Raw genomic sequence first — 25332 nt, forward strand, 5'->3', positions numbered from 1 at the left:
TAAATTAATTACTCCCTTGGTATAAGTTCATATTATATCTGGGATCTGGCCTTTTGCAATCGTGGTTTCGACCATGTTCTCTTTTAGGTACCGTTTCTCGTGCAAGTTTAAGCACTTGTCTTCTGCAGAGCAATACCCCAGTCCAACCTCTACTTTGATCTGTCGTCGAGTATTACCCCCTGGTATCTTGAGGATACCACGGAATACATAACTTCTTATGAGTTCTTCATCAACTAATATTCTTGCCGATTCCATTTTTCCAACGGGTTCTCAGTTGTTAGAATCCCTCAAGGACACCGACAACTGAATTGAGTCCGCACTACGATTCAACAACTCTTGGTAACCTTCATTACTTACGAGTCTGAACTCGATCACGTCATTCCGAGCCTACTCGGCTATATCATTATCGTGCCAAATTTTAACTGTGCTACCTGGTCCTTCTTTCCGGAGCACAATTTCGACGATGGGCTAAGCTTACGTCGATCTTCCTTGTCTTATCGTTTCACCTCAAACAACAAACTTGATTTCAAGTTTGTGTCGTACCCATGGTTCCAATAACCTTTCGCTTCATCATTCGTTTGACTTGATGTCATCGCCGACCGATTACATCTCCATGAAACCTCTCGACAGAAATTGTCATGATCATCATCAACATTTCGAGCTCCTCAAGGATATCAATTGAATTCCTGATGAGAAATACCATCCTTGCCCTCGATGATTTGTGTTATCATCGACCACTCGATTGCCTTCCATTTTTGTGTTATACCTTGAGATCCTTGCTATCCAGCATTTGTTCTCCTTTACCTTGGAGTATTACCATCTTTTATGTCAAGAATGTTGTGAGAATTTCACCACCTCTTAAGAATTCTTGATATAGGTGATACTTCTTGCCATATCCGTTCATTCCTTGGCCGCGAGTTCAAAAGTTCTAGCAACCCTTTTGCTTTGAAGTTAATGGTTGATATTTCATTCTTAGACCATTGGAAATATTCTTAGACCATTGGTTGTCGAATCACCATTCTAACTTTGATCATGCTACCTAAACCCATATTTCGGGTGGAACTTTCAACCAATGTTTAATTGTGTATGTTCTCCTCGAGCATATTTCACTATATCATTTGATCCGACAAATGTTATCTCCTTATCCACATAACTGTGGAGACCCATCTTTTGGGATACCATCGTTGAATTATCACTGAGTCCATCAGCCACCTCCTCATCCTCTCCTTGGCTTAAATGATGAACTCATGATTTGGAACTTGCTTCCATAGTTCATTTCCCGAGAATCTTGCAAATCATCTCGTCAATTTGTGTCTCACCTTTTCTTCTCAGGCACCCTAAGTCTGAGGTATCCTGACACCAATCAGATCTGAATCTCGGTCAGATATGATGGTTGGAACATATTTTCAAGAATTATAACATTGATCCTCATATGACCCGGTAAGGTGATGTCATGCCTAGCACGCCTGACCAGAGGACCTAGTGTTATAGTTTCCTCTTCAGCAAGGTTATCCATTCTTCCATGAGGAAATTGTAAAACTTATTCTACAAGTTGTTCCAGATGGATCCTTCGTGCATCCAAACTTCGAACCTTAATTGATGACCATGTCAATGCTATCTCAAAGCATGTCTGTGGTAGTCCGATTTTCAAAAAGTGCATTTGAAGCACAATGCTAAATTTTCTTTATCATTTATCCTAACACCGTTGTATGGGTAATATCTTGAGATTCCTCCCCCCTTACCTAAATGGTTTTCTACTTTCTATCCTGTCATGGATATCATACTCTGCTTGTCCTTGGAAGGATATACCCCTGAAATATGTGTGTATACACATTTTCATTTCCATTGTTCTGTTTAAACCTGATAATCACATTTTCCTTTCCATTGTCTTGTTTAAGCTTTCTTTTAATCTAACTTAACTGAGCAGTGATAATTCCCTGCTTAGTAAGCACCTCGTTGTACAACTCTGTCAGTAAGACCCTGTTACCATTGTTGATAGCATTCCGGTAACCACCGATGGACGAGAACTTTGCCTATTGGTCCGCCTCGTTCAGCGAGCAGGGAAATGGTTCTCTTCGTCCCTCGCCCTTGGTATCGATGTTGTTGCCGACATAACTGACAGGCTACCCTCTGACACGCCTTGCTATCATGACCGTGCAAGATGTCGGCAACCTTCCTACTTTCAACCACATGGTGGGCCCATAACCCACAGGTCACAGGATCGAAACCTGACTCTCCTGTACACCCCCTGTTTCCAAAGTTATTCCTCCCGCGTGGACTCGTATGTAATTCATGAGCCACCTTCTGATGAGATTATCAATTCTGGCATCGGACACAATAATTATTCCGTCGCTTTGAAACCCCTTTCACCTTCTAACTAGGCATTGAACGATTGCCTGGCTGCTTGAAACTTCTTATTGTACCTTCGAACTTTACTCTCGATGTGTTTTATTTCTTCAACTCGAGAGGTACTCATGTGTTCATTCCTGGGATAACCCCCCTGATGATTTCCCCTTATAACATCCTGTCGTTGTAGAGCTGCCCCTTACCTATTCGTAAGTATGGCGGAGTTCCCGAAGAAAGGACGACAACTTCATCATGATGCTTTGGAATAAAGAATTGAAGACACCAACAAAAGGGGTTAACTTCTTTGAGAAGAGCAACCAAGACCGAGAAGACTCGATAGAATTTCGTAACCACACCTTCCCCCTTTACTTCCCTCTTAAATCTCGGGACGAGATTTCTTGTAATGAAGGAGAATTGTGACGCCCGGATAATCAAGCTACAGTAGACCTCTGCTAATGGTGTCACGTCACCTCGGGTACTGTTGATAAACTCGAGTTAGCTCAAAAAGATTCAAATAAAATTTTTAAATATAGGCAAACAGTAAAATTTTCAAATATCAAAACTAAAATGTTTGGGTTGTGTCAAATAAATCGTAAGTAATTATGGTGGAGAAACCAAACTTTGATAAAATGTTTAAAGGCTCTAAAAACAATTAAAACAGTAGTGAAAACAATTAAACAAATGCCTATTAAATTTATAAAATGCTAAAACTATTTTATTATTGGTTAAGAATTAATCTCACAATAGTTTGTTGATAAATACAAATTTAGGCACTAGTGGTAATTTTTGTAAAACTAAAAATAAAAGATACTACAAAAAAAGGAAATAAGAAAAGGAAAAGGCAAAACAAATAAAAGCAAAGGGGGCAAACACCCCCCCTCGATGGGATTCGGCCCAGCTGTTCACAAGCCCAACTGGCCTAGCCGGCCGGCCCATCCACCCCACTCCCTCTCCATAACCCCCTACCCACTCCATCGGTCAACCCACCGACACCCCCACACTCTCCCGAAAATATCTCCCCTCTCTCCCCCGATTGGATCGGGATCGAGAGGAGGAGGCCGCCTCGCCGCGCATCGCCGGAACCACGCTGCCACGACTTCGTCACCACGCCGCCGTCGTCTCCATCTCCTCCCCGAGCACCGTTGCCCCGAACCCTACAAACCGCCGTGAGGACTGCACCACCCTCCCCCTTTCTCCTCTGCCCCGCGCTCGCGCTCGCGGCACGCCGCCCACGCGGCCCGCGCCGATGGTTGCCTCGCGTCCGTGGTTGCGCGCGAGCTCGCACGCTCGCAGTCCCCCCCCCCCCCCCGCGTAGCCGCCCGTGTCATTCGCCCGCTCCTGCCGCGCCCCTGCCGCCCGCGTCTGCCCGCCTCCTCCGCCGCTGCACTGCTCACCCGCCTCGCGCACCACCCGCTCGTGCTAGTCTGTCGCCGCACGCCTCTGCAGCTGCCCATGCTCGCATCGCCACTGGCCACCGCCCCCACCCGCCGATGCCCGCCTGCCGCTGCGGCCTCGCCGTGCCGGCCATCCCCGTCCGCGCGCGAGCGATGCCGCCGCCTAGCTCCCCACCGTCGCGGCCTCGGTCCCCTGAGCTCGAAAGCGAGCTCGGCCCCGTGCTCCTGGGGCTCCAAGGGCCCCATAAGTAGACCCGCGCCGCTCGCCGTACCCCTCCCCACGCACCGTCGCTCACCTGGCTCGCTGCTGCCGACCCCTGCAGCTCCTCCGCCAGCGGCAGGGCCGCGCCCCTACCGCCGCCGTCCGCTCCACTGGCCGGCCCTCCCCTACCTCGCCGGCTCCGGCTAGCCGCACCGCCCCTTGCCGCGGCATGCTGCTCCGGCCGGCCGGCCTTGCCCCCTCGTGCTGGGCGCTGGGTATGCCCCGCCCGGGGCCCGCAGCCCCGCTAATGCCAGCGCCCATTAGGGCCCCCTCGGGCCTATGACATGCAAGCCCCACGCCCCTGTTAAAAAAAAGAAGTTAAAAAAAATTAAGATTAAAAAATATTAATAATAAAGTTAATTAATCAATTAATTAAATTAATTAAAGTTTGCTTAATTAACCTAACCTGCTAATTAACTACCTAATCTTTAATTAGTTAGGTGAGTGTATGACAGCGGGACCCCACCCCTGTTGACTAGTCAACATTGACTGGTCAACTAGGTCCCTCTGGCCCACCTGTCAGTCACTGGGTACACTTTTGTGTACACTGTGCTGGGTGCGCCTAGCAATTTAGCAATTATTTTTAGAATTAAAAATAATTTCAGAAATTAATAAAATCTTTAGAAAGTCATATCTTTTAATCCATAACTCGGATTAAATTATTTTCAACATGAAAGTTGCTCAGAACGACGAGACGAATCCGAATACGCAGCCCGTTCGTCCGTCACGCATCCCTAGCATAGCGAAAACGTAACTTTCCCCCTCCGACCCATCTGTCCGAAAATGCGAAACACCGGGAATACTTTCCCGGATGTTTCCCCCTTTCACCGGTACCACCTCGTACCGCGTTAGGGTACACCTAGCATCACGCTTTGTCATGTCATGCATCGTCTTGCATTTGTTTGCATTATATTTATTGCTTCTTCCCCCTCTTCTCTCGCTAGACACCGAGACCGACGCCGCTGCTACCCAGTTCGACTACGGTGTTGACGACCACTCTCTCTTGCCAGAGTAACCAGGCAAGCCCCCCCCCTTTGATCACCAGATATCGCCTACTCTTCTCTATACTGCTTGCATTAGAGTAGTGTAGCATGTTACTGCTTTCCGTTATTCCTATCCCGATGCATAGCCTGTCCTTGCTACTACTCTTGTTACCATTACCTCCTATCCTACTGCTTAGTATAGGATGCTAGTGTTCCATCAGTGGCCCTACACTCTTGTCCGTCTGCCATGCTATACTACTGGGCCGTGATCACTTCGGGAGGTGATCACGGACATATACTATATACTTTACACAGTTACATTACCTGTGGTACTGTTCGGAGTTGGGGGCTGAAGGGGCAGGTGGCTCCATCCCGGTAGAGGTGGGCCTGGGTTCCTGACGGCCCCCGACTGTTACTTTGTGGCGGAGCGATAGGGCAGGTTGAGACCACCTAGGAGAGAGGTGGGCCTGGCCCTAGTCGGTGCTCGCGGATACTTAACACGTTTAATGAGATCTTGGTATTTGATCTGAGTCTGGCTATTGGCCTATACACACTAACCATCTACGCGGGGACAGTTATGGGCACTCGACGTCGTGGTATCAGCCGAAGCCTTCGTGACGTCAGCGACTGAGTGGCGCGCGCCGGATTGGACCGTAAGCCTGCTCTTGTATTAAGGGGGCTAGTTTTGCTTCTGGCCGCGTACGCAACGTGCAGGTGTGCAATGGGCGATGGGCCCAGACCCCTGCGCCATAGGATTTAGACCGGCGTGCTGACCTCTCTATTGTGCCTAGGTAGGGCTGCGACGTGTTGATCTTCTGAGGCCGGGCATGACCCAGGAAAGTGTGTCCGGCCGAATGGGATCGAGCGTGTTGGGTTATGTGGTGCACCCCTACAGGGAAGTTAATCTATTCGAATAGCCGTGATCTTCGGTAACAGGACGACTTGGAGTTGTACCTTGACCTTATGACAACTAGAACCGGATACTTAATAAAACACACCCTTCCAAGTGCCAGATACAACCGGTGATCGCTCTCTCACAGGGCAACGAGGGGAGGATCATCGGTTAGGATTATGCTATACGATGCTACTTGATGCTACTTGGTGAACTTACCATCTACTCTCTCCTACATGCTGCAAGATGGAGGTGGACAGAAGCGTAGTCTTCAACAGCATTAGTTATCCCCCTCTTATTCTGGCATTCTGCAGTTCAGTCCACATATGATACCCTTATTCCATTTGATACCCATGCATATGTAGTGTAGCTCCTTGCTTGCGAGTACTTTGGATGAGTACTCATGGTTGCTTTCTCCCCCTTTTTCCCCCTTTCCTTTCTTTCTGGTTGTCGCAACCAGATGCTGGAGTCCAGGAGCCAGACGCCACCGTTGATGACGACTACTACTACTCGGGAGTCCAACAAAGGCTACTTTAAGAGTCTTGCTCCACAAGAGGGCCATAGTATCAACATCGAAGAAGGTGGCAAAACCCATGAGTGCTAGTTGACGAACAGAAAGTAACTTGTATGCAAGGGACTCAACAAGTATGACCTTCTCGATCGTAAGATCATGAGAAATGACAACCTTGCCGAGTCCCAATACCTTAGAGGACGAGGCGTCACCCCACTCGACATTGGTGGGCATGGATGGAATCTTTTGCATGTCCACCACCAAGTCCTTGCTTCCGGTCATATGATTAGTAGCTCCACTATCGAGCAACCATGATCCCCCACCGGAAGCAAACACCTACAAGAGATCAATGCTTGGTTTTAGGTACCCATTTTGTGATGTGTCCTTTGATGTTAGTAACAAGGGTCTTAGGAACCCAAATAGACCATTCAATGTACTCATAAGGAGAACCAACAAATTTGGCATAAACATAAGAAGGGTTAAAGTCGCCGGCTTTGTCGGGAAGGGAAGCGTTTCCCTTCTTGGCATCACTACCCCTCACGGTGTTCTTCTTCTTCTCCTTAATAGCACCCTCTCCCTCCACAACGGTTTGCTTGAGAGGAGGAGGTCGTTTGTCCTTGTCATTCTTCTTCTTGTTCTTGGACTTGGCCACGTACCCAATCCCTTCTTTGGCCACAACTTCCTTTTGGTTGCTCAAAAGGTCGTTGAGGTTCTTCTCGCCTTGTATGCAAGACACAAGACCTTTCTCAAGTTGCTCCTTCAACTTAGCATTCTCCTCAACAAGATGCACATGCTCACAACATGGGTTAGTAGCATTTGCATTATCAATTAACATCATATGAGGAAAAGTGGCTTTCTCCTTGGTTAGCTTTACTTGAAGTTGATCATGAGACTCTTTGAGGCTAGCATGAGCACCCTTCAAGATATTGTGAGCCTTGTCAAGTAAGTCAAACTCCTCTTTGGGTCTAGCAAGATCAACCCCAAGCTTGTCCTTCTCGGAGTTTAGCACACGAGAAACAACAAGAGCATGATCAAAATCTTTCTTTAACTTAGCGTGATCAACGTTGTGTGACTCCTCAAGAGCCAAATTAAGACCACGCTCTTCCTCAAGAGCATTGGAAAGACCCAAAATCTCATCAGCATAGTCATGACTATGCCCCTCCATCTTGGAGATAGTATCTTCGTGAGCCTCGATCATGTCATTGGCTTCACCAAGTTGTTCCAAGAGAGCAACGAAGTGCTTCTTGGATTTACCCTTGATTTTACCCATAAAGGACTCAAACTCATTCTCCTCCACATTAGATCCCTCATATTCATCAATGCAATCCGTCAAAGAAGGATTATTAATGATGGTAGTTTTGATGTTGGGGGTTACCTTGTTGGTGGCTTTATCCATGTGGCACTTGGCGGTGATGTTCTCATTGGGTGAGTCAAAGAGTGACACCCGTGGAGTTGTCGCAATGGCAACGGAGGCCATGACAACCGACTCACCATCTTCATCTTCATCATCATCATCATCCTCATTGTACTCTTCTTGTACCACCAACACCTTGGGGGGAGTCTTCTTGGTGAAGTTGCTCTTGTTAGGGAAAGACTTGGCTTTGTCCTTTCGGATGAGCTTGCCACCATTGTCTTCCCTCTTCTCATAAGGGCATTCCGCAACAAAATGACTCACATTGCCACAATTATAGAAAGTCCTCATACATTGCTTGACCTTCGTGCCACTTGAGTTGTTCTTGTTGAAGTTGGGCCTTGAGTTCTTCTTGCTCCAAAATTGCCTTGAAGCAAGAGCCATGTGTTCATGATAGTCATACTTTGTATCTTTGGGGTTGCTCTCCTCTTCTTCCTCTTCGTCCTCTTCTTCCATCCTAACCTTGGCTTTTAATGCAAGGTTGGGCTTCTTTGCTCTTTGAGAACGTAGCACCGCATTGTCAGCGGTTTTGTCCAAGATGCTCATACCCACAAACTCATCCAACACTTCACTTGAGGACAAGGTGTGGAAGTCCGGCCTTTGATGAATGACGGAGGACATGGCCTTGTGGTAAGGCATCATTGCCTTGAGGAATTTGTGCTTGATCCAATTGTCATCCGTTTCCTTGCTCCCATGATCTCAGAGTGAGACCGCGAGTTTGGTTACTCTCCGGTAAAGCTCACGAGGTTCTTCATCTTCCTTCATAGCAAACTCATCGGCTTCATCTTGCACCACTTCATAGTTGGAGCGTTGAATGCTTGCGCTTCCCCTGTAGAGGGAAACAATTTGGTGCCATGCATCTTTGGCCATGGCGAAGGGCCGGAGGTGAGGAAGATCTTCGGGTGGAATAGCATCTTGGATGATGAAGAGAGCATTATCATTGAATTGATTATCTGCGGCTTCTCTAGGAGTGAAGTTGCTTCGGTCGTGCGGATAGAAATCTTCTTCAATGATTCTCCAAAGATTAGTATTCACATGATTTAAATGACGCTTAAAATGATAGACCCAAGAATCAAAGTCCTCATTTTTCACAATCTTAGGGGGAGGACCGGCATGATTCAAATGAGTGGAAGGAATTGGTCCACCATAAACAAGTGGAGGTTCCACATGGGCAAAGATGTCGATGCCATTTTTACCACTAGAAGAAGGAGCCTTTTCACTAGTAGCTTCCCCCTTGTCGGAGTTAGCATCCGTCACCTTGTTGGTGGGATCACCCACTTTCAACGGTGCGGTGGATAGTTTAAGCCCTTCTATGAATTTATTAAACTTGCTTTCAACCTCGGTCGTCATGGAGGTTTTCAATGTGTCCAAAGCCACATTGAATTCCTCACGAGAGACCGCGGTTCCCCCATCACCCATAGGCGAGATCGGATTCACACCGGAGTGCTCCTCCACACCGTCAATGGTGTCAACCATACTCTTTGGATGGCAAAATCCTTAGTAAAGAGGCGAGGCACTGATACCAATTGAAAGGATCGATATAGTTGACTAGAGGGGGGGGGGGGGGGGGAAAAGGAAACAAAAAATTTTTAGCTTTTTTTTCCAAAATAAAAGGGGGGGGGGGGGGGGGGGGTGAACAGGCAACTAACAATTTTTAGCTTTTCTTTACCAAATTAAATTTTGCATCAAAGTAGGTTGTCTAGATATGCAACTAGGTGAGCAACCTATATGATGCAACAACAACAAGCACACAAGAAAGCAAGGGAAATAACACAAATAAGCTTGCACAAGTAAAGGTACGAGATAACCAAGAGTGGAGCCGGTGAAGACGAGGATGTGTTACCGAAGTTCCTTCCTTTTGAGAGGAAGTACGCCTCTGTTGGAGCGATGTGGAGGCACAATGCTCCCCAAGAAGCCACTAGGGCCACCTCACGCCCTCACACGATGCGAGATGCCATGATTCCACTATTGGTGCCCTTGGAGGCAGCGACCGGACCTTTACAAACAAGGTTGGGGCAATCTCCACAACTTAATCGGAGGCTCCCAACAACACCACGAAGCTTCACCACGATGGAATATGGATTCGCGGTGACCTCAACCGTCTAGGGTACTCAAACACCCAAGAGTAACAAGATCCGCAAGGGATTAGTGGGGGAATCGAATTTCTCTTGGTGGAAGTGTAGATTGAGGCCTTCTCAACCAATCCCTAGAAAACCAACAAGTTTGATTGGCTAGGGAGAGAGATCGCGCGAAAATGGAGCTTGGAGCAACAATGGAGCTTAGGGTTACAAGAGGTGGTCAACTCGGAGAAGAAGACACCCCTTATATAGTGGAGAGACAAATCCAACCATTATCCACTTAACCAGCCCGCGACCTGCGGTACTACCGCAAGGGCTCACGGTACTACCATAGCGAGCCGCGGTACTACCGTGGCCACGGCAGGAGCTAGCCCAGGCCTGTAGCAACGAAGCTGGGGCGGTACTGCTGCTCACGCGGTACTACCGCACCCCCTTGCGGTACTACCGCAAGGCAGGATTGGACCAGCCTGGGAAGGGCGCGGACAAATAAACAAACGTCCGTGGAAACTTCCGCTGATTTTCAAACAGTGCAAAATTCCGACACGGTACTACCACTCAAGGCACGCGGTACTACCGCGCAGGGAGCGGATGTAAAAAATTACATCTGCCCCTACTTCCGCTTATGATGCTGTGCCGGACCAGGACTCACGGTACTACGACTCCCAAGGAGCGGTACTACCGTGACCACCTGCGGTACTACCGCAAAGGCCTGCGGTACTACCGCAGGGGCCTACGGTACTACCGCTCCGAAGAGCAGTACTACCGCAAGCCCCAGAACAGCAACACTAGGAATTCTTCTTTTTGCACAAACACGAAGAAACGGAGGATGCTCCAAAGTGCTAAGGGAAAGGCGGTGCAAAGAGGAGTAAACGTGTATGTGACGATTCCACCCAAACCTTTCCAAAGCGGACCCCCTCTTAATAGTACGGCTTTCCTACGACTCAAATCCACCGAAAAAGGAACGTAGAAAAATGCCGTCTTCAATAATCTTCGAGGGGCTCCTAACCGTCTTGTGCCTAGTAATGAAATATCTGAAATACTCGAGGTACACGATTAGTCCGCAAATGCATTGTCATCAATCACCAAAACACCTTAGGGATAAATATGCCCTTACACCCTCCTTTGTTTGTACACAGTCTATTGTGGCTAGCTCGATGTGCATGTTACCTGGGCTGGATTGACATTTAATTATGGTCATGTTGGTGATTATGATTAATGTGTTGTTTCTTTTTGTCGGTGTGGACTTATTTGATGCAGGCGCAGTATGTAGTGTTTGTGTTAGGGGGGGGGGGGTAGGGTGGATCGATATGATATTGTTACACATCACGGTGTCCACCTACCAACGTTGGTGTTCATGTCAACCCTATACAAAACATCACGAATACCTACAAGTAGGCCCATATCTCCTTGACAGCTAAGGGCATTTCTAAAGTGGACCCTCAAATCGCTCGCAACCGTTTGAACCATGCGGTCTGGCCGTGTTTTGCCATCCAGCATGGCCTTGTATCTATCCGTTGGCCCGTCCGGACGTCATTTTTTCCCGTAAATTGGAAGCAAACTAGGAAGGCTTTGCGAGAGTCTGGACAACACCAAATAGGACTCCAACATCCCCGGCCTACCCAAAACTCCTTCGGGACCCCGCTTCTCCACCCTTCCTCTTTCTTTGCATCCGTTTTCTCTCTCGCCGATGCCATTGCAACTCCTCCCAGGCCGCCCGCCAAACCCTTCCCGGAGCTCCATGACCTCCACCGTTATACCCTTGCTCCAATGCCTCTTTCCCTTCTCCGCCGCCGCTGGTCCACGCCTCTCTCCTCCGTTTTGCAGTTGTTCGTGGACCTGCTAAACAATGTGATCCGGATACCTTGTGGGAGGTGATTACATGTTGTGTGATCATGCATTAACAAATTCATTAACAAATGTGATCCTATCGACCCTTCAGAGCAGAATCCGACCACATTTGATGGGTTTGTTCAAATACATTAACAAATTCAGTATCGACCAGCTCATGTGCAACTGAAAGAAGATTTGATTGAGCATCTCTTAGCGGTTAAAAGGGACAATTAGTACATATGTGTAGTTGAATTCAAGTTTGAACTACTTTAATTTTAAAAAATATTGGATTGTAATATTTAAATTAAAACTGCCAATGCATTTGAATATTTTTAGATAAACTATCACTTGATATGCAGTTATTTTGAGCTTATGTGCTTTAAAAAATGCTGGATGTTTGCGGCTAGCTTTGGATCACCTGCTCGCGCATCAGTGTATGCGGACTGGTCCCATCTCGTCTGAAGACGGATACGGTATCCAATTTGGAGGTCAGCGTTGGAGATGCATAAGCTCACTCGGTCACTCTTACAAATGGGCTCCACCAATAACCCTCCAAAGCCCCAAGCCACCACAACCATCCTAGGACAGGAATTCATTAGAGTCAAACAAGCGAGCAAGACAGATCAGAAAACCATTTCCATATAAACGGACTAATAATAAGTTATCTCTATATATGCAGATGGTGATTGTCTTGTTCATCTTGAATCAGCCGAAACCTATGTCCACACATTCGCCTGCCACGCCAAACTCATTTCGAGTTTCTTCGTCAGCTAACCAACCAATCAAATCCACAACAACGAACACCCTGAAACCCACCGACCCGGCAACACGGCAACACCATCTCGAAACCTCCATAAATTTACCTTGCCAAGATAATAACTGCGCACCTGCACCGACGACACCTACATTACACACTGGAGCATCGATCATTCTCGCCCCTTGATCACCCCGGCGTTTCTGTACTTGTACCGGATGGCCAGCACCAGGAAGAAGACGTAGTTGAGCGCGCTGAGCACGCACATGAGCCAGTAGAAGCGCTCGAGGTGGTAGTGGTTGAGGCTCGCCCCCTCCAGCCACGCCCGGTGCCCCGCGCGCCCCGTCGCGCCGTTCACCACCGTCACCAGCACGGAGCTCAGGTAGTACCCCAGCGCCAGCGACGCCCACGACAGCGACGTCGCCAGCGACCGCATCCGCGGCGGCGCCTCGCTGAAGAAGAACTCCAGCAGGCCCGCCAGCGTGAACAGGTCCGCGGACCCCAGGAACAGGTACTGGAACGCGATCCAGAAGAAGGTGATGGGCAGCGGCGCCGCTGAGTCCGTCATGCCGGCGCCGGCGGCCGCGTTCTTGCGCTTCACCTCCACGACGGCGGCCACCGCCATGGCCACGATGGAGAGCACCAGCCCGGTGCCGATGCGCTGGAGGTGGGTGATGCCCATCTCCGTGCCGGTCACCCGCCGCGCGAACGGGACGATGATGTGGTCGTAGATGGGCGCCAGGAGTATGATGAACGTGACCGGGAACACCGGCAGGGACGCCGGCGGCACCTTGAGGCCCCCGACGTGGGTGTTCATCGTCGCCGCCTGCTCCACGGAGAAGGTCGAGAGCTGGGCCAGGCAGCAGTTGAGCATGATGGTGGAGAGGAAGATGGGGAGCACCATGAGCACGATCTTGACGTCCTCCACCTCCTGCACCGTGCACGCCAGGGCCCTGTGCCGCGGCTGGCACTGCACCGCCCGGTTCAGGCCGCTCAGCTCCTGGGACGGCTCCGTCACCTCGTCGGCGGCGGCGCCCGCGCCCCCGGGCTTGCAGTACTCCTTCATGTCGGTGCTCCCCGTGGGGCTGGGCGCGCGGTCGATGACGGCGCCGTGGCTGGCGCTCTGCGTGCCCCCGCGGCGCGCGGAGGCGGCCGCGAGCAGGACCTTGGCGATGGTGACGAGCGGGCTGCCCGTGGGCACCTTGCTGCGGTAGAACCTGGAGCCGGCGGCGAAGACCGGGATGGAGAGCAGGATGGCGATGGTGGAGATGCCGAACCCCCACTGCCACCCCTTGTTGTCCTCCACCCACACGGCGAAGGTGACGGCGATGAGCGCGCCGCAGGAGAGGCAGAAGACGTAGTAGTTGAAGAAGGTGGAGCGGCCCTTGCGGCCGCGCGGCGTGTGCTCGTCGAACTGCTCCGCGCCGTGCGGCGGCAGGGAGCCCTTGATGCCGCCGATGCCCAGCGCCGTCAGGTACAGCCCCACGAACAGCATCGCCTTCTTGCTCCCGGCCACCGGCTCGCACGCCGCCGCGCCGGCACCCTTGGCGCACTCCGGCGGCATCAGCGACGGCGACCGCGCCTGGATCGTCAGGACCACCAAACCCTGCGCGCCATCCCAAACATTCAAACATCAGCTCTCTATTACACTCAGAAATGCACCAAACGGAATGAAAATTTTCCGGTGTAAAATTAAGTGGGCTTGTCCAAAAAAATATGTTTGATATGTTAACGCAGGCCATTGGCCCATACGTTCTCGGCCTGACCCAAAATACTAGCATTTCGCTGCCATTCGCTAATGCGAAAAAAACATGGCTCACATGAAGTACTACTACAGAGTACAGACACTGGTTCTGGTTGCATAATTGCATTCTTTTGAAAAAAAAACTTTTTTTTGCGTAATTGCATTGGTGCGACATGATTAGATGGAGAACCAGTTGCAGTTAACATATCAGATTATCACGTCGAAAGATTTGGCAAAAACCTGCATCGATTAATCGAAAGCGATAAAGTTCCACAGGGACCATGCAAGTGGGCGCCGTGCTACCTGTGGGCGGCCGGCCGGCCGCCCGTGCGCTACGTCGCTTTGGCCCTCTATAGGCTCTCTCGTCTCGGTCTCGACATGGTCCGTGAGCTCGGTGCTAAAGCGGAGGAGAGGACACCGACCCACTGCAGATGGCGCCGTTTGACCGGCGATCTGGCTGTGCGCCATCCCGTTGGGTTGTTGTCCAAAATATTTGCTTTGTGATTAGTCAGCGTTGACTACAAAAATGCATGGTCAAACAGGTGAGCATGTGATCGTCGTGGATCTTGAGGTCAGAAACCAAGCAGAAGCACCAAGCTCCAGAGCTCCGGAGACGAGGGTCGACGCGGCACGCACGCACGGTCGCTCTCCCCGTTTGGTCCCGGCCCGATCCTCCGGCCAAATCACCACCGCCCTCCAGGTACCCCCGCACCGGGCCTTCCGGGCATGCACTACGTACGTGACTGACGCCGACACGAGAGAACGTGCGCGTCAGTCTGCCCCACCCACGCACACCCGGCGATCGATACGTACGCCGGCCAACAACGTGGTTGGCGCGCGCGGCAACTTGGCCCTGGCCGGTGGCCGCAACGACGATCCTGTCGTTGCCCGGCCCGGCCGTTGGGGTGCGCTGCTCAAGACTCAAGAGGGTCGGGTTCCTCCTGAAATCCGTCCAGGAACACCGGCACGCGCTCCGCCAAACACCGTGCAACAGGTGTGGACAGATGCCGCGGCCGAGAGAACCAACGGCAGCTGCTTTAGCGTATGGTGGCGGTGGCCAAGGATTGGTCCAATCGTGTCGTGGCATCATCGCGCACACAAGGAAGATCTTGTGCGATCGACGGTAGCCCGGGACCGGGTCAGGCGAGTGGTGCGTGCGTGCGTGCCTGACGGGACGGTCAGGTCAGGTCGGGTCAGGGCCAGATTCCCCTGCCGACCCCGGCGCCGGCGGATTGGCCGGCCGGCCGCCAGAACCAGACCGCGCGCACGCACGCCCGCACCGGATGACCGGAATCGCCCCGGGCCCCGGTGGGAGGGTTGTTCGCATGGGCCCGCGACCGCGACGTGATCGGAAAGTGTGGCGCCGCAGGGCGGGCGGCTTTGTTCGCTTGCGGCCGCCAAATTGGTTGCTCAGTGTTTTTTTACATATAACATGGTAATAAGATTTGCTCTTCGCACATAGTACTACATCCGTTTTAGACTCACGATGTCACAATCTCGTGTGAAAAAGTGCGTGGGATAAAGAAACTGCCGAACTTGATTAACAAAACATTTAAAAAAGCTGGCCAGGCACTGTGAGCAGTGGAGTCGATCTTTCTCCTAGCTCCGCCACTGCGGCGACCACACTTTAGCTGCTGCTTCTTTCGCATGCTTTTGCCATCATGATTGGACAAACCAGATGCGCGTCAACACAGCCGGACCATCCAAACACGCCCTGTGTCGAACGGTTACTGATGCAAATTATGTTCCACTTGCGTCGCCTACACACACGATCCGCCACCCACGTCCCTGTACCCTCTACGTCGTACACACCCGCACCCATCACGCCCGTCTACGACGCACGTTGGAACTTACACGCCCATCCCAGCGAAAAGTCTCCCGACGGCCCGCATGTCAGCGTCTCGGGGCGACGTACAACACACGAACAAGAGAAAAACGCAGCATGGATATTGTTTCCGCGGTATGGATATCGTCGCCTCGCCGTCACCGGACCACGACCGGTTGTTAATCCGAGCTAGCGATCCAATTAGCAGCCCACGCATGGCGTGGCATGGCTAAGCCAAATCAAGCCCATCACGGCCTGCCCCCGGCTATAACTTAGCTAGTACGTCGACGTATTGTACTATAGCCTAGTGCATGCTGTCGCAGTACGTAGGACGTGATTAGCTACTAATGTTATCAGAGGAGTACGTAGTTCCCTTTGACCCAGGCAATCTGATCTGATCCTGCCCATGCATGGATCCTGTTCTTGGCCGGCGAATAAAGTTGATGGCTACAAGTAATCATTGGCCTCTCATTTCACCCCGACCACTACTAACCCAGATCGCAGGGAAACTACGTGCTCCAGTTGATCCATCTGTGGTGCTCCGTGTAGCTAGGGCCGGGTCTCTGTATAATTTTAACAGCGAAGATCTATCTCGGACCAGACGGACGGGCGGATCCGTGAAGTGCGCCTAGCCTACATACGCAACACACATGCGCCACATGTCGAGGATCAAAATCGGGGTTATTATTTGACGTGACCGGCTATTAAATCCTCGCCAATGTGGTTATCTCCGGACATGTGTCGTTGCCTCAACGTAGCTTGTGTTTAGTGCTCGGATCCATCATCCACCGTGGCCTCGTTATTAATTGATTAGTGTGATCCTTTCGGCAGCTTATTAGAGAGATTTTGTGTAGCTAAACTAAGAGATGGCCTCGCCAGCCGGTCAAACATGCATGTCGACGTACGACGTGTACGCGAGACCGGCCGAGGAGAAAAGGAAAAGTGAAATGTCAATTCGGCCACGTGGTGGCACACCTGGACGAAATATTCCGGTGTGTATCTGCCAGCTCGGAGATGTGATAAGGACAATGTTAACTATATCGATGTATATCGTCGATCTACCATGTACGATAAGTCTAGAATAGCCTACGCAAGTTTTTTTTCCTCCATATTAATTGCACTATCTACGTATATCCAGAAACGTCGGTCTACCACGTAGTAGGATGAGTCTATTATAGCCCACGCAAGTCTTTTGTGTCGGTGCATGATGCAAATTCATCAGCAAAAATGGACAGCCAGGCAGCTACTATTACTACTGTACTGAAGTAAGCGTAGTAATGATCGAGAGATGGCAGGTACGGTAGAAATCTAAGATATTTCGGCGGGAGTGCGTGCGTACCATGAACTCGGCGAAGGCGCTGATGAGGTAGACGGCGTAGGTGGTGCAGACGGCGTCGGAGAGGAAGCCGCCGAAGAGGCCGAGCAGGAAGGCCGTGCCCATGAAGTTGGTCACCGTCGTCGCCGACTGCGCCGGCGAGTAGTGCATGGACTTCATCAGGTACGTCACCAGGTTGCTCGCGTTCGCCAGGAACGCCAGGTTCTCAAGCACCTCCGCCACTGCATGCACACGGCAACGGTAATGTTACCAGCGATCATAGCATGTGTGCTGCATATAAATGTACTCCCTTAATACCTAAATATAAGACTTTTCATAGATTTTAATACAGACTACATACAGACCAAAACGAGTGAATCTACCCTCTAAAATATATCTATATACATCCGCATGTAGTCCATATTAAATAAAATCTGTAAAACGGCTTATATTTCAAATTAACCTGAAAGAAAAAACAATTCACAAGTGTGCAAAATTAGCATATGTAAGCTGCAGGCGCAGCATGTGCGGTAATAACTGACATAACGCCCGCATTACACGGGTGGCTTTCCCGACGCGCGCCGGCCAATCTGCTCGCCGTTACCGCCTTGCGATTCGTGCCGTTTTTAATGCGCCCGTTTTCGGACGGCTCGGGGCGGGCGGGTAAAAAGCGAGGCGAAAAAAAAATGGAAGGCCTTTTCGACGCCATCATGCCTTCGTCCTCAACCACCAAAGCGAGAAGCAGAGGCCACTCTAGCTCGCAGGCCGGTCAGCTTCTCCTCTCCAGTCTCCTCCACACACGCGAGGGCCCCGCCCGTTCCTTTCCCGGCGCTAGGTCGCGTCGTACGCGAGGCTTCTAGAACGGCGGGCGGGGGCCGGAGGGAGAGGGATCGCCGTCATGGCACAGTGGGGGAACAGGGGCCAGGGGGTGCATTGGGGAGCTTGGGTGCCAAGGCTCGTGCAAAAGCGCCATGGACTGTAGCTTCGTCGCGCAAGTTGGCTCTCGGTCTGCCCTCTTGGCATGCAACTTGGCGGCGGGTAAAGGTGCCCAATTCCTCACCAAGTTGCATGAATCCCGGGAAACGGATGGGAACGCGCGCACACGGTTTGCGAAAGCGAGGAATCAAGCAGGGGGAGGAGGGGCAACGGAGGAGGAAGCGGAATGGAGATGGAGCCCCGGCGGAAGTCGGAGGGAGGTCCGGTGGGGGCGGCTATGGAGCACTACATGCCCGAAAGCGGGCGGGCGGGGAGATCGGATAGGGAAGGTCCGATGGAGAAAGGACGGGGGCGAAAGGGAGGGCGCGGCGGCTTTCAGGATCGGGAAAGGGATGGCCGGCGGGGAGGGGAGGGGAGGGTGGACCATGGGTGATGAGCCCATGATGCACGCCTGTGGTGCAGATACGGAGTGTCCCGCCCGCCCGGGCATCCTATTCCCGCTCCGGTCGGCCCCCTGCGTCGCCCTCTGTCTGCCTCCCGGCTCGGCTCGGCCGGGAGGGTTCTGGAAGAAGGTGGAAGGGGCCGAGGAGATGAGCATGCATCGCCGCGTGATCGAGGGAGGGTGTCGAGTTTGCTTACCCAGCACGAAGGAGGCGGCCACCATGCCGCCGTGCCGGCCCTTCACCGCCGGCCGGCTCCGCCAGTCCACGTACCCCTCCCACCGCTCCACCTCCCGCGCTCCGTCCTCCTGCACACACACACACACGCAAGACCCGGCAGATCAGCACCGACGGCAAGCGAACAAGAACCGCCGCACCGGCTCCAAGGAGATCGATCGGTCGGTCTGTCGACTCACCATGGCGCCGCCCGCCTCTCCGCGCGCGCGTGTGTGAACTCTCAAGGTCTGAGACTCCGAACTGCCGGACGAGCAGCGGAGGCCGTTGAGGAAGGCTCGGGCTCGGGCTCAGGGGAGCGCCGTGCGTGCGTTGTGTGTGACTTGCCTGGCTGACAGGGGAGGTCCGAGGGGCACGGCATGGTGGCGTATTTAAAAGTGCGGGGAGCGGGGTGCCGGAGGGGCAGAACGGTAAAACGGCGGCCCAGCCCACAGGGGCGGCTGACGGGGACTCGAGGGCACGCAGACACGTCCGTCTCGTCTCGGCACGCCGCTCTCCCTCCCTCCCTCCCTCCTGCGCGACGCAGCAGTGTCTTCTTCTCGTGCCGCACGTTTTTTCTGTTCTTTTTTGTTCTTGTTTTTCATTTCATTTTTCTAGCTCGGCAGCGTCCGTTACTGATTTGGATTAATGGGGTGCATTTACAGGGATTATCTGGGCCGATGCGGTGTACGTATATCCAGCTGTATTCTATTCGGTGAAGCTGTGAATGAGCACGTGCGGGGATGTGTGGCGCCTGACGGCCTCTGGTCAACCGAATTCGAACGCGTCGGAGGCTGGGTGTGTGCGCAAACGAGATTAGTTTTGTGTTTCTTTCGATATTGGAGATTGGAAATAAGCCAAGATTGCGTGTATCCATTAGTTAATTATTAGGCGATCATTAAAACCCGGTATTGACACCTGCTAAAATAGTGCTGGCAGTGTGAGCTATGGCTGCACTGTGCATTTCCATTGCGTGGACGTATCAACTTTCCATTTTTCTTTCCGTTGGCTTGGCCCTGCGCATCCTCGGATGCACAGGATTCGGAAGCTTTTCTTTCTTTCTTTCTTTCTTTCTCTCTGCATTATCATTACTACTATCAATATTGCCTTTCTGCATTCCTCTTCGACCAAGCAAACAAATATCCCATGATGCGCCCGTGCTCTACTCCATCAAATCAAAGCATCGCTAGCACTATTGACGGGTGCCCCAAGCCGTCAGCCGCCGGAACTGCACAGGATCGTCAAGCCTCAAGGACGGCGTCCGATCGAGAACCCTAGGACGACCTACCTTGAAAGCCCCCGACATGCTTTTGTCAGTGACAAGGAGCAAGTTGAGGATTCTTTTCTTCCACCGGATGCGCACGTCTCCTGATCAGTGATCGGGCGCGCGCCCTGCCGAGCAACAGGAGAAAGCAACAGGCGCACGGCCTGATCGGTGATCGATGGTTCGTCCGTCGGTCGTCGAAGCGAGAGGACTGCTCGATCGCCCGCACGCCCGAGCAACAGGAAGGGGCGTGCATGGCCTGCGCCCGCGGTGCTCTCCGCTTCTACTTGCTGTCTGACTAAGACAGTACGCGGGCAACTTGAGGATCGGACGGATGGATCCATTGGCTGGAATTGGCGGGGTGCGATAGGAGGGATTGGTGGTGCGATCATTCTCGATGGATCTGCGCTTTTTTCAAGTGCCGCTCCTCTGATTCTCTCTTGCGCCTTGTTTGGTTTTGGGGATTGAGTTTGATCCGTCCGGTGTAGTTTCTGAATTTCATCGCAACAATTTTTTTAATATTTGAGATATAGGTTTAATGTTTGGGTCTCACCTGGAAAATCCGCAGGGGCATGCAGTGGCCGCTCGATTGCCTCGCGATTTGCAGGGGCATACAGTAGGTTTTGAGTTTCAGAAGTTGGAACTTCCGATTTTTTTGTGTGTGAAACTTGTGATTTTCAAAAGAGTTGAAACTTAGCATTTGTTTTCAAAAGTCATCAAAATGCAAATGCATCTTCTTTGAAAGCCCGCGTCACGAGAAACACAAATATGAAAACATAGCTTAATTTGGACTTTTCGTTTAAAAGATATAACTGTTTGAAAATCGAAAGCCAAAAATAAGAGCATACCTGAGGTGTTGTGTGCCGCGAGACCTACGTGCCATAAATCTTCTCCCGGTCTCACCTAAAGTTGGAAGCCTTTTATTCCGCAAAAGAATCATTGCAAGATTTTTAATCTCGTGTTTGATTTTTTCAATAAGTTCTGGAGTATTTTTATCACATGTGTTTGCAATTTTTAATAGGAAGTTGGCCCCATTTGAGAGTTTTGCCTTAAATTGGAAAGTTGTGAGACACTTTACCTTTTCTGTCTTTTAGTCGACCTTATCTGATTTTAACATGCTCTATCGAGTGGGTCCTAGCTGTTATGGCACATGTGGCGTGCCATGCCCATGGGTTTTCCTCCATGCGTTTGCCGCTCGGTTCCGCATCGCTTGCTTTTCCTGAACTACATGGTCGAGTCTATATGTATCATGTCCCACCAAAAATGATAGACACACAGACTAACTACTAACAAATTTTACGGACTGGCAGACATGTCTTGTTTTAATTGGTCAAAGTAAACCTCTCCTCCTACTTAACCGGCCCCTCGATTTTAACTGGTGGGGTGGGCGCTCAGGCCCGTAAAACCGCATATTATTCCGTTGATGTAGCAAAGCTCATGTCCCACTCATCTCTCGCACACTTTTTTGCCATTTGAAGCCGAGAACATCGACGGTGCGATAAAGAAGCTAAAATCTTAGCTTCATTGATGATTCTCCTTCCTAGTGTAGCAGGAAAATATTGACAATGTTGCACCCTTGGCTTTGGCTTCGTTGTCGGCTTCATCTCTCCATTCTCTCGACGAGCATTTTGTAAGGATTCGAAGTGCTATGTAGGTTCTCGTGTGATTTTGTAGGCCACGTTGAAGATAGAGATAGTACTATGTATGGCCGCTGGAGTGGAAGTTTCGAGTATCCTATAGCTAGCTATAAATTGGAAGATGCTCTCATAAATTATCCGTCACGTGTTTTATTCTTTTGAAATCCAGCCATGGGGCCCGATGATCCTATGGGTGAGGACACATTGAAGACGAGCATAAATCCAATTTACTTTAGGCCTATGCTATGCATCGGTCGGCTAATCTTTGGCAAAGATCGGCCGAGTCGTGAGCCGTCCTGTACATCCGTTGTTTATGATGTAATCATTCCTACATTCTTCATTGCAACATGATCCATGTCACAAGCCTCATTGCCAACACGATCTATACCGCAAACCTTGATTGCAACACAGATCATGTTGCAGAAGCACCACCGGCAGGTCCCCTCTTGAGCACCTCCGGCTAGTCGTAGCTAGCTTCATCCATTTTGGTTGTCGTCACTCGTCGCCGTCGGTGTCGTGCGTAGCTGGCCAAATCTTCTACACGCCATTCTCGTTCAGGTTGGCGATGGATATGTCCGGGCATGCACGGTTCACTATAGGTACGTACTGCACGAGAGGGTTCTAGAGGAAATGTACAGCCGTGGATGCATACACACATGCATGTGACAGTTCTGGGCGCATCAGTGCATGCATGTCTTTTTCTTGTGCGCCTGTGTGCCGTGGTAATCGGAGAAGGAGATATGAACGAAGGACCGGTCGCAGTACATGGGGCTGCTAATCGAAATGACACTGACGATTCCTTTTGCCCCTTGTTGCTAGGTGACGTTGAAAGCTTCTTTTGTCAGCTACAGGGACATGTTGATCGTCCTTATCTTCATTCTTATGTAAGGACCTAAGGGCATTTCTAAAGGGATCCTTAGAACATCTACAACCAGACTCCTCAAACAATCCCTCATATGCCCGCGGACACGCCTGGTTAGTGACCGGATAGAAGAGAGAAGAAAAAACGTGACCCAACCGGATCCCTCATATCATCCCTATACGTTCAGGCTGTCCACGAACCCTCCTATCCATCTCAAATATAGGGAGGATATGAGGGGTCGCGGACGCGCTCGGGTGCGCCCGGGCATTCCACCACGTAGGACGCGGCATCATTCCAGACCATCTTTTCTCTCTCTTTATTCATTCTTTTATCTCTCTCTCTCTTCATCTTCACCAATCACATGCAAGTGACCGGACATATGAGAAGAAAAATGAGGAGTGTAGTTGCGCGGATGGATAAATAGAGGCTCAAAACGGACACGTGACCAGGCGTGTCCGCAGGCATTTAAGGGGTCATATTTGCTATGTCCGGCTGTAGATGCTCTTAAACCGTCTGCATCCGTCAGGATCATGCTGTCGGGACAACGAAAGCCATTCAACATGGGTCTGTATCGGTCTGTGATGCGGTCCGGACACATTTTCTCCTGCAAACCAGAGATAAATATGGAGGGCGGGGCCTTTGTGGGAGTTTGGACCGATCCCACGCCTCCTTCTGACCGTCCTAGCCCATCAAAAAACCCTCCGCCCTCCCATGCGCGCTTCCCGCTCGAAACGGTCAACACCAGTCAAAAGCGTCAGTGCCCACATTCATGTCCGGCCAAAGCGGACACGACCGCTCGCTGGCGCCGGCATTGAAGCGGCGCGCCGGCCAAGAGAGCACCGTCTGCGCCTCTTCCCGGTACAGGTGTGTAACGCGCCGGATGTAACTTGCCATATTTGTTAACTCCAACTCTGCCATTTTCGTCTTTAAGTTATGAGATTCCCTTCGTGGTTGGGTTTTGTCTTCTTTTGCATTTTGTTCATGTCATGCATTTCATATCATGTCATCATGTGCATCTCATTTGCATACGTGTTCGTCTCATGCATCCGAGCATTTTCCCCGTTGTCCGTTTTGCAACCCGACAATCCTACGTGCACCGGCGCACCCCTCTTGCCTCTTTTCGTGAGCGGGTGCTAAACGTTCTCGGAATGCACCGAGATTTGCCAAGTGGCCTTGGTACACTACCGATAGACCGCATGTCAAATTTCGTGCCATTTGGAGTTCGTTTGATACTCCAACGGTTAACCGGGGAACCGTAAAGACCTCGTGCGTGTTGCAACCCAACACCCCTCCAAAACGGCCCAATAACACATCCAAACCTCTTCCATGTCCTCCGCCGTCGGATCACGATCGCGTGTTCGAAAACTACACCTCATTTGGACACTCCTACCTATATATATGTGATCCCCTCCGAATTTTCCGGGTCCAAACCCTAGTCTACCTCCTCTCGCCGCCACCGGACACGTCCGGCTTCGCCGGACAGGGTCCGCCACCGCCCGCGGCCAATCAGGACTCGCCACTTGTCGCCTCCGCCGCCACCCGCCACCGCGGCCCGCCAGGCCCATCGCGGGCCCTTCGCGAGCCCGCGGTAGCCGCGCCGCCCGTTCCCGTTCGCCGTCGCCCGCGCCTGCCTCGTCGCCGACCGCGCGCACCCGCCGCCTCCATCGCCGGCGAGCCGCCGCCGCTCGACCTCGCCTGCCCCACCGGCCACCGCAGCCTCGCCCCGACGCCTCCGCCGCGCTGCCACGAGCTCCTCGCCGCCGATGTGGATCCAGTCTCCTCCGCCCCGGGTCCACCTCCTCTCCGGCCACCCCGACGTTCTCCAGCGAGGATCTGGCGAAGATCCCGGCGAACCTCGATCCTCGTGCAAGTCAACCCTAGATGTGGACCGGAGGTTGACCCCGTTCTTTTCACTAAATCCCAAAATATTTACTCTCTGGAGCCCTGTTCAACATGCCATAACTCCTCATCCGTAGATCTGTTTTGCATGCACGATATATCAAAATGTTCATCTTGATGTGCTCTTCATTTTGTTTCGTTGTGACATACTTGTTTGAGTTCATCTAGATGCCCAAATCACTGATACAAGAGTGCTATAAAATGTTTGCTCCAGCTACTTAGCAGTTTATGACGATTTGTCATTTTTGTCACATTTGTTGTGTGCTGCATATGAACATGAGCTCTACATGTGTTTTGGTCTATGCCATGCCATCTTCACAAGGGTGCTTGCCATGTATTTTTTTGATCTTTTTGGTGACTAGCACAAGCGTGCAAAGTAGCCTTCGTGTTATTGCTGATTTCAGAGACTTAGGATTTCACTAAGTCATTTTCCTGTTGTTATTTTTATGCCATGTATCCATGATGCTACAGAGTGATCCATGCTTGTTTTGAGTATCTTCAGTAAGGATGATTTTGACATATGGTTATGATATATCCATCAATTCCCCTGTGTGCATTTATGGAGTGCCCTAGCATGACTTAATCTTGCTCTACTTTTGCTATAAAATGTTCCTGTCAAATTGTTTACATGTTAATCAATTTTGCCATGGTTGTTGTTGTTGATCCAAGCATGCTATAAACTTGTTCTTGCCATGGTTAGCCTTATGATCATATCTTCTTGCTGGAAGTATGCTTA

At 51.1% G+C, this 25332-nt stretch overlaps 1 protein-coding gene across 2 annotated transcripts; it reads right to left on the reverse strand.

Annotated features, from left to right (window-relative positions):
- Positions 1 to 12328: 12328 nt before the first annotated feature.
- Positions 12329 to 19308, reverse strand: LOC125519755 (protein NRT1/ PTR FAMILY 4.6-like). 2 transcript variants are annotated; one of them, XM_048684509.1, is made up of 4 exons: positions 19138 to 19308; positions 18921 to 19029; positions 17370 to 17587; positions 12329 to 14067 (listed from the first exon to the last, which is right to left on the reverse strand). In XM_048684509.1, exons 1-4 carry the CDS (start codon positions 19138 to 19140, stop codon positions 12634 to 12636), a joined length of 1764 nt encoding a protein of 587 aa, XP_048540466.1. In that variant the 5' UTR covers positions 19141 to 19308; the 3' UTR covers positions 12329 to 12633. The 2 variants fall into 2 exon arrangements, with proteins under 2 accessions (XP_048540466.1, XP_048540467.1); XM_048684510.1 differs by lacking the exon at positions 19138 to 19308 and having other exon boundaries at positions 17370 to 17636.
- Positions 19309 to 25332: the final 6024 nt, after the last annotated feature.

The sequence above is a fragment of the Triticum urartu genome, chromosome 7 (assembly GCF_003073215.2).
Source record: "Triticum urartu cultivar G1812 chromosome 7, Tu2.1, whole genome shotgun sequence".
NCBI classification, from domain to species: Eukaryota; Viridiplantae; Streptophyta; class Magnoliopsida; order Poales; family Poaceae; genus Triticum; species Triticum urartu.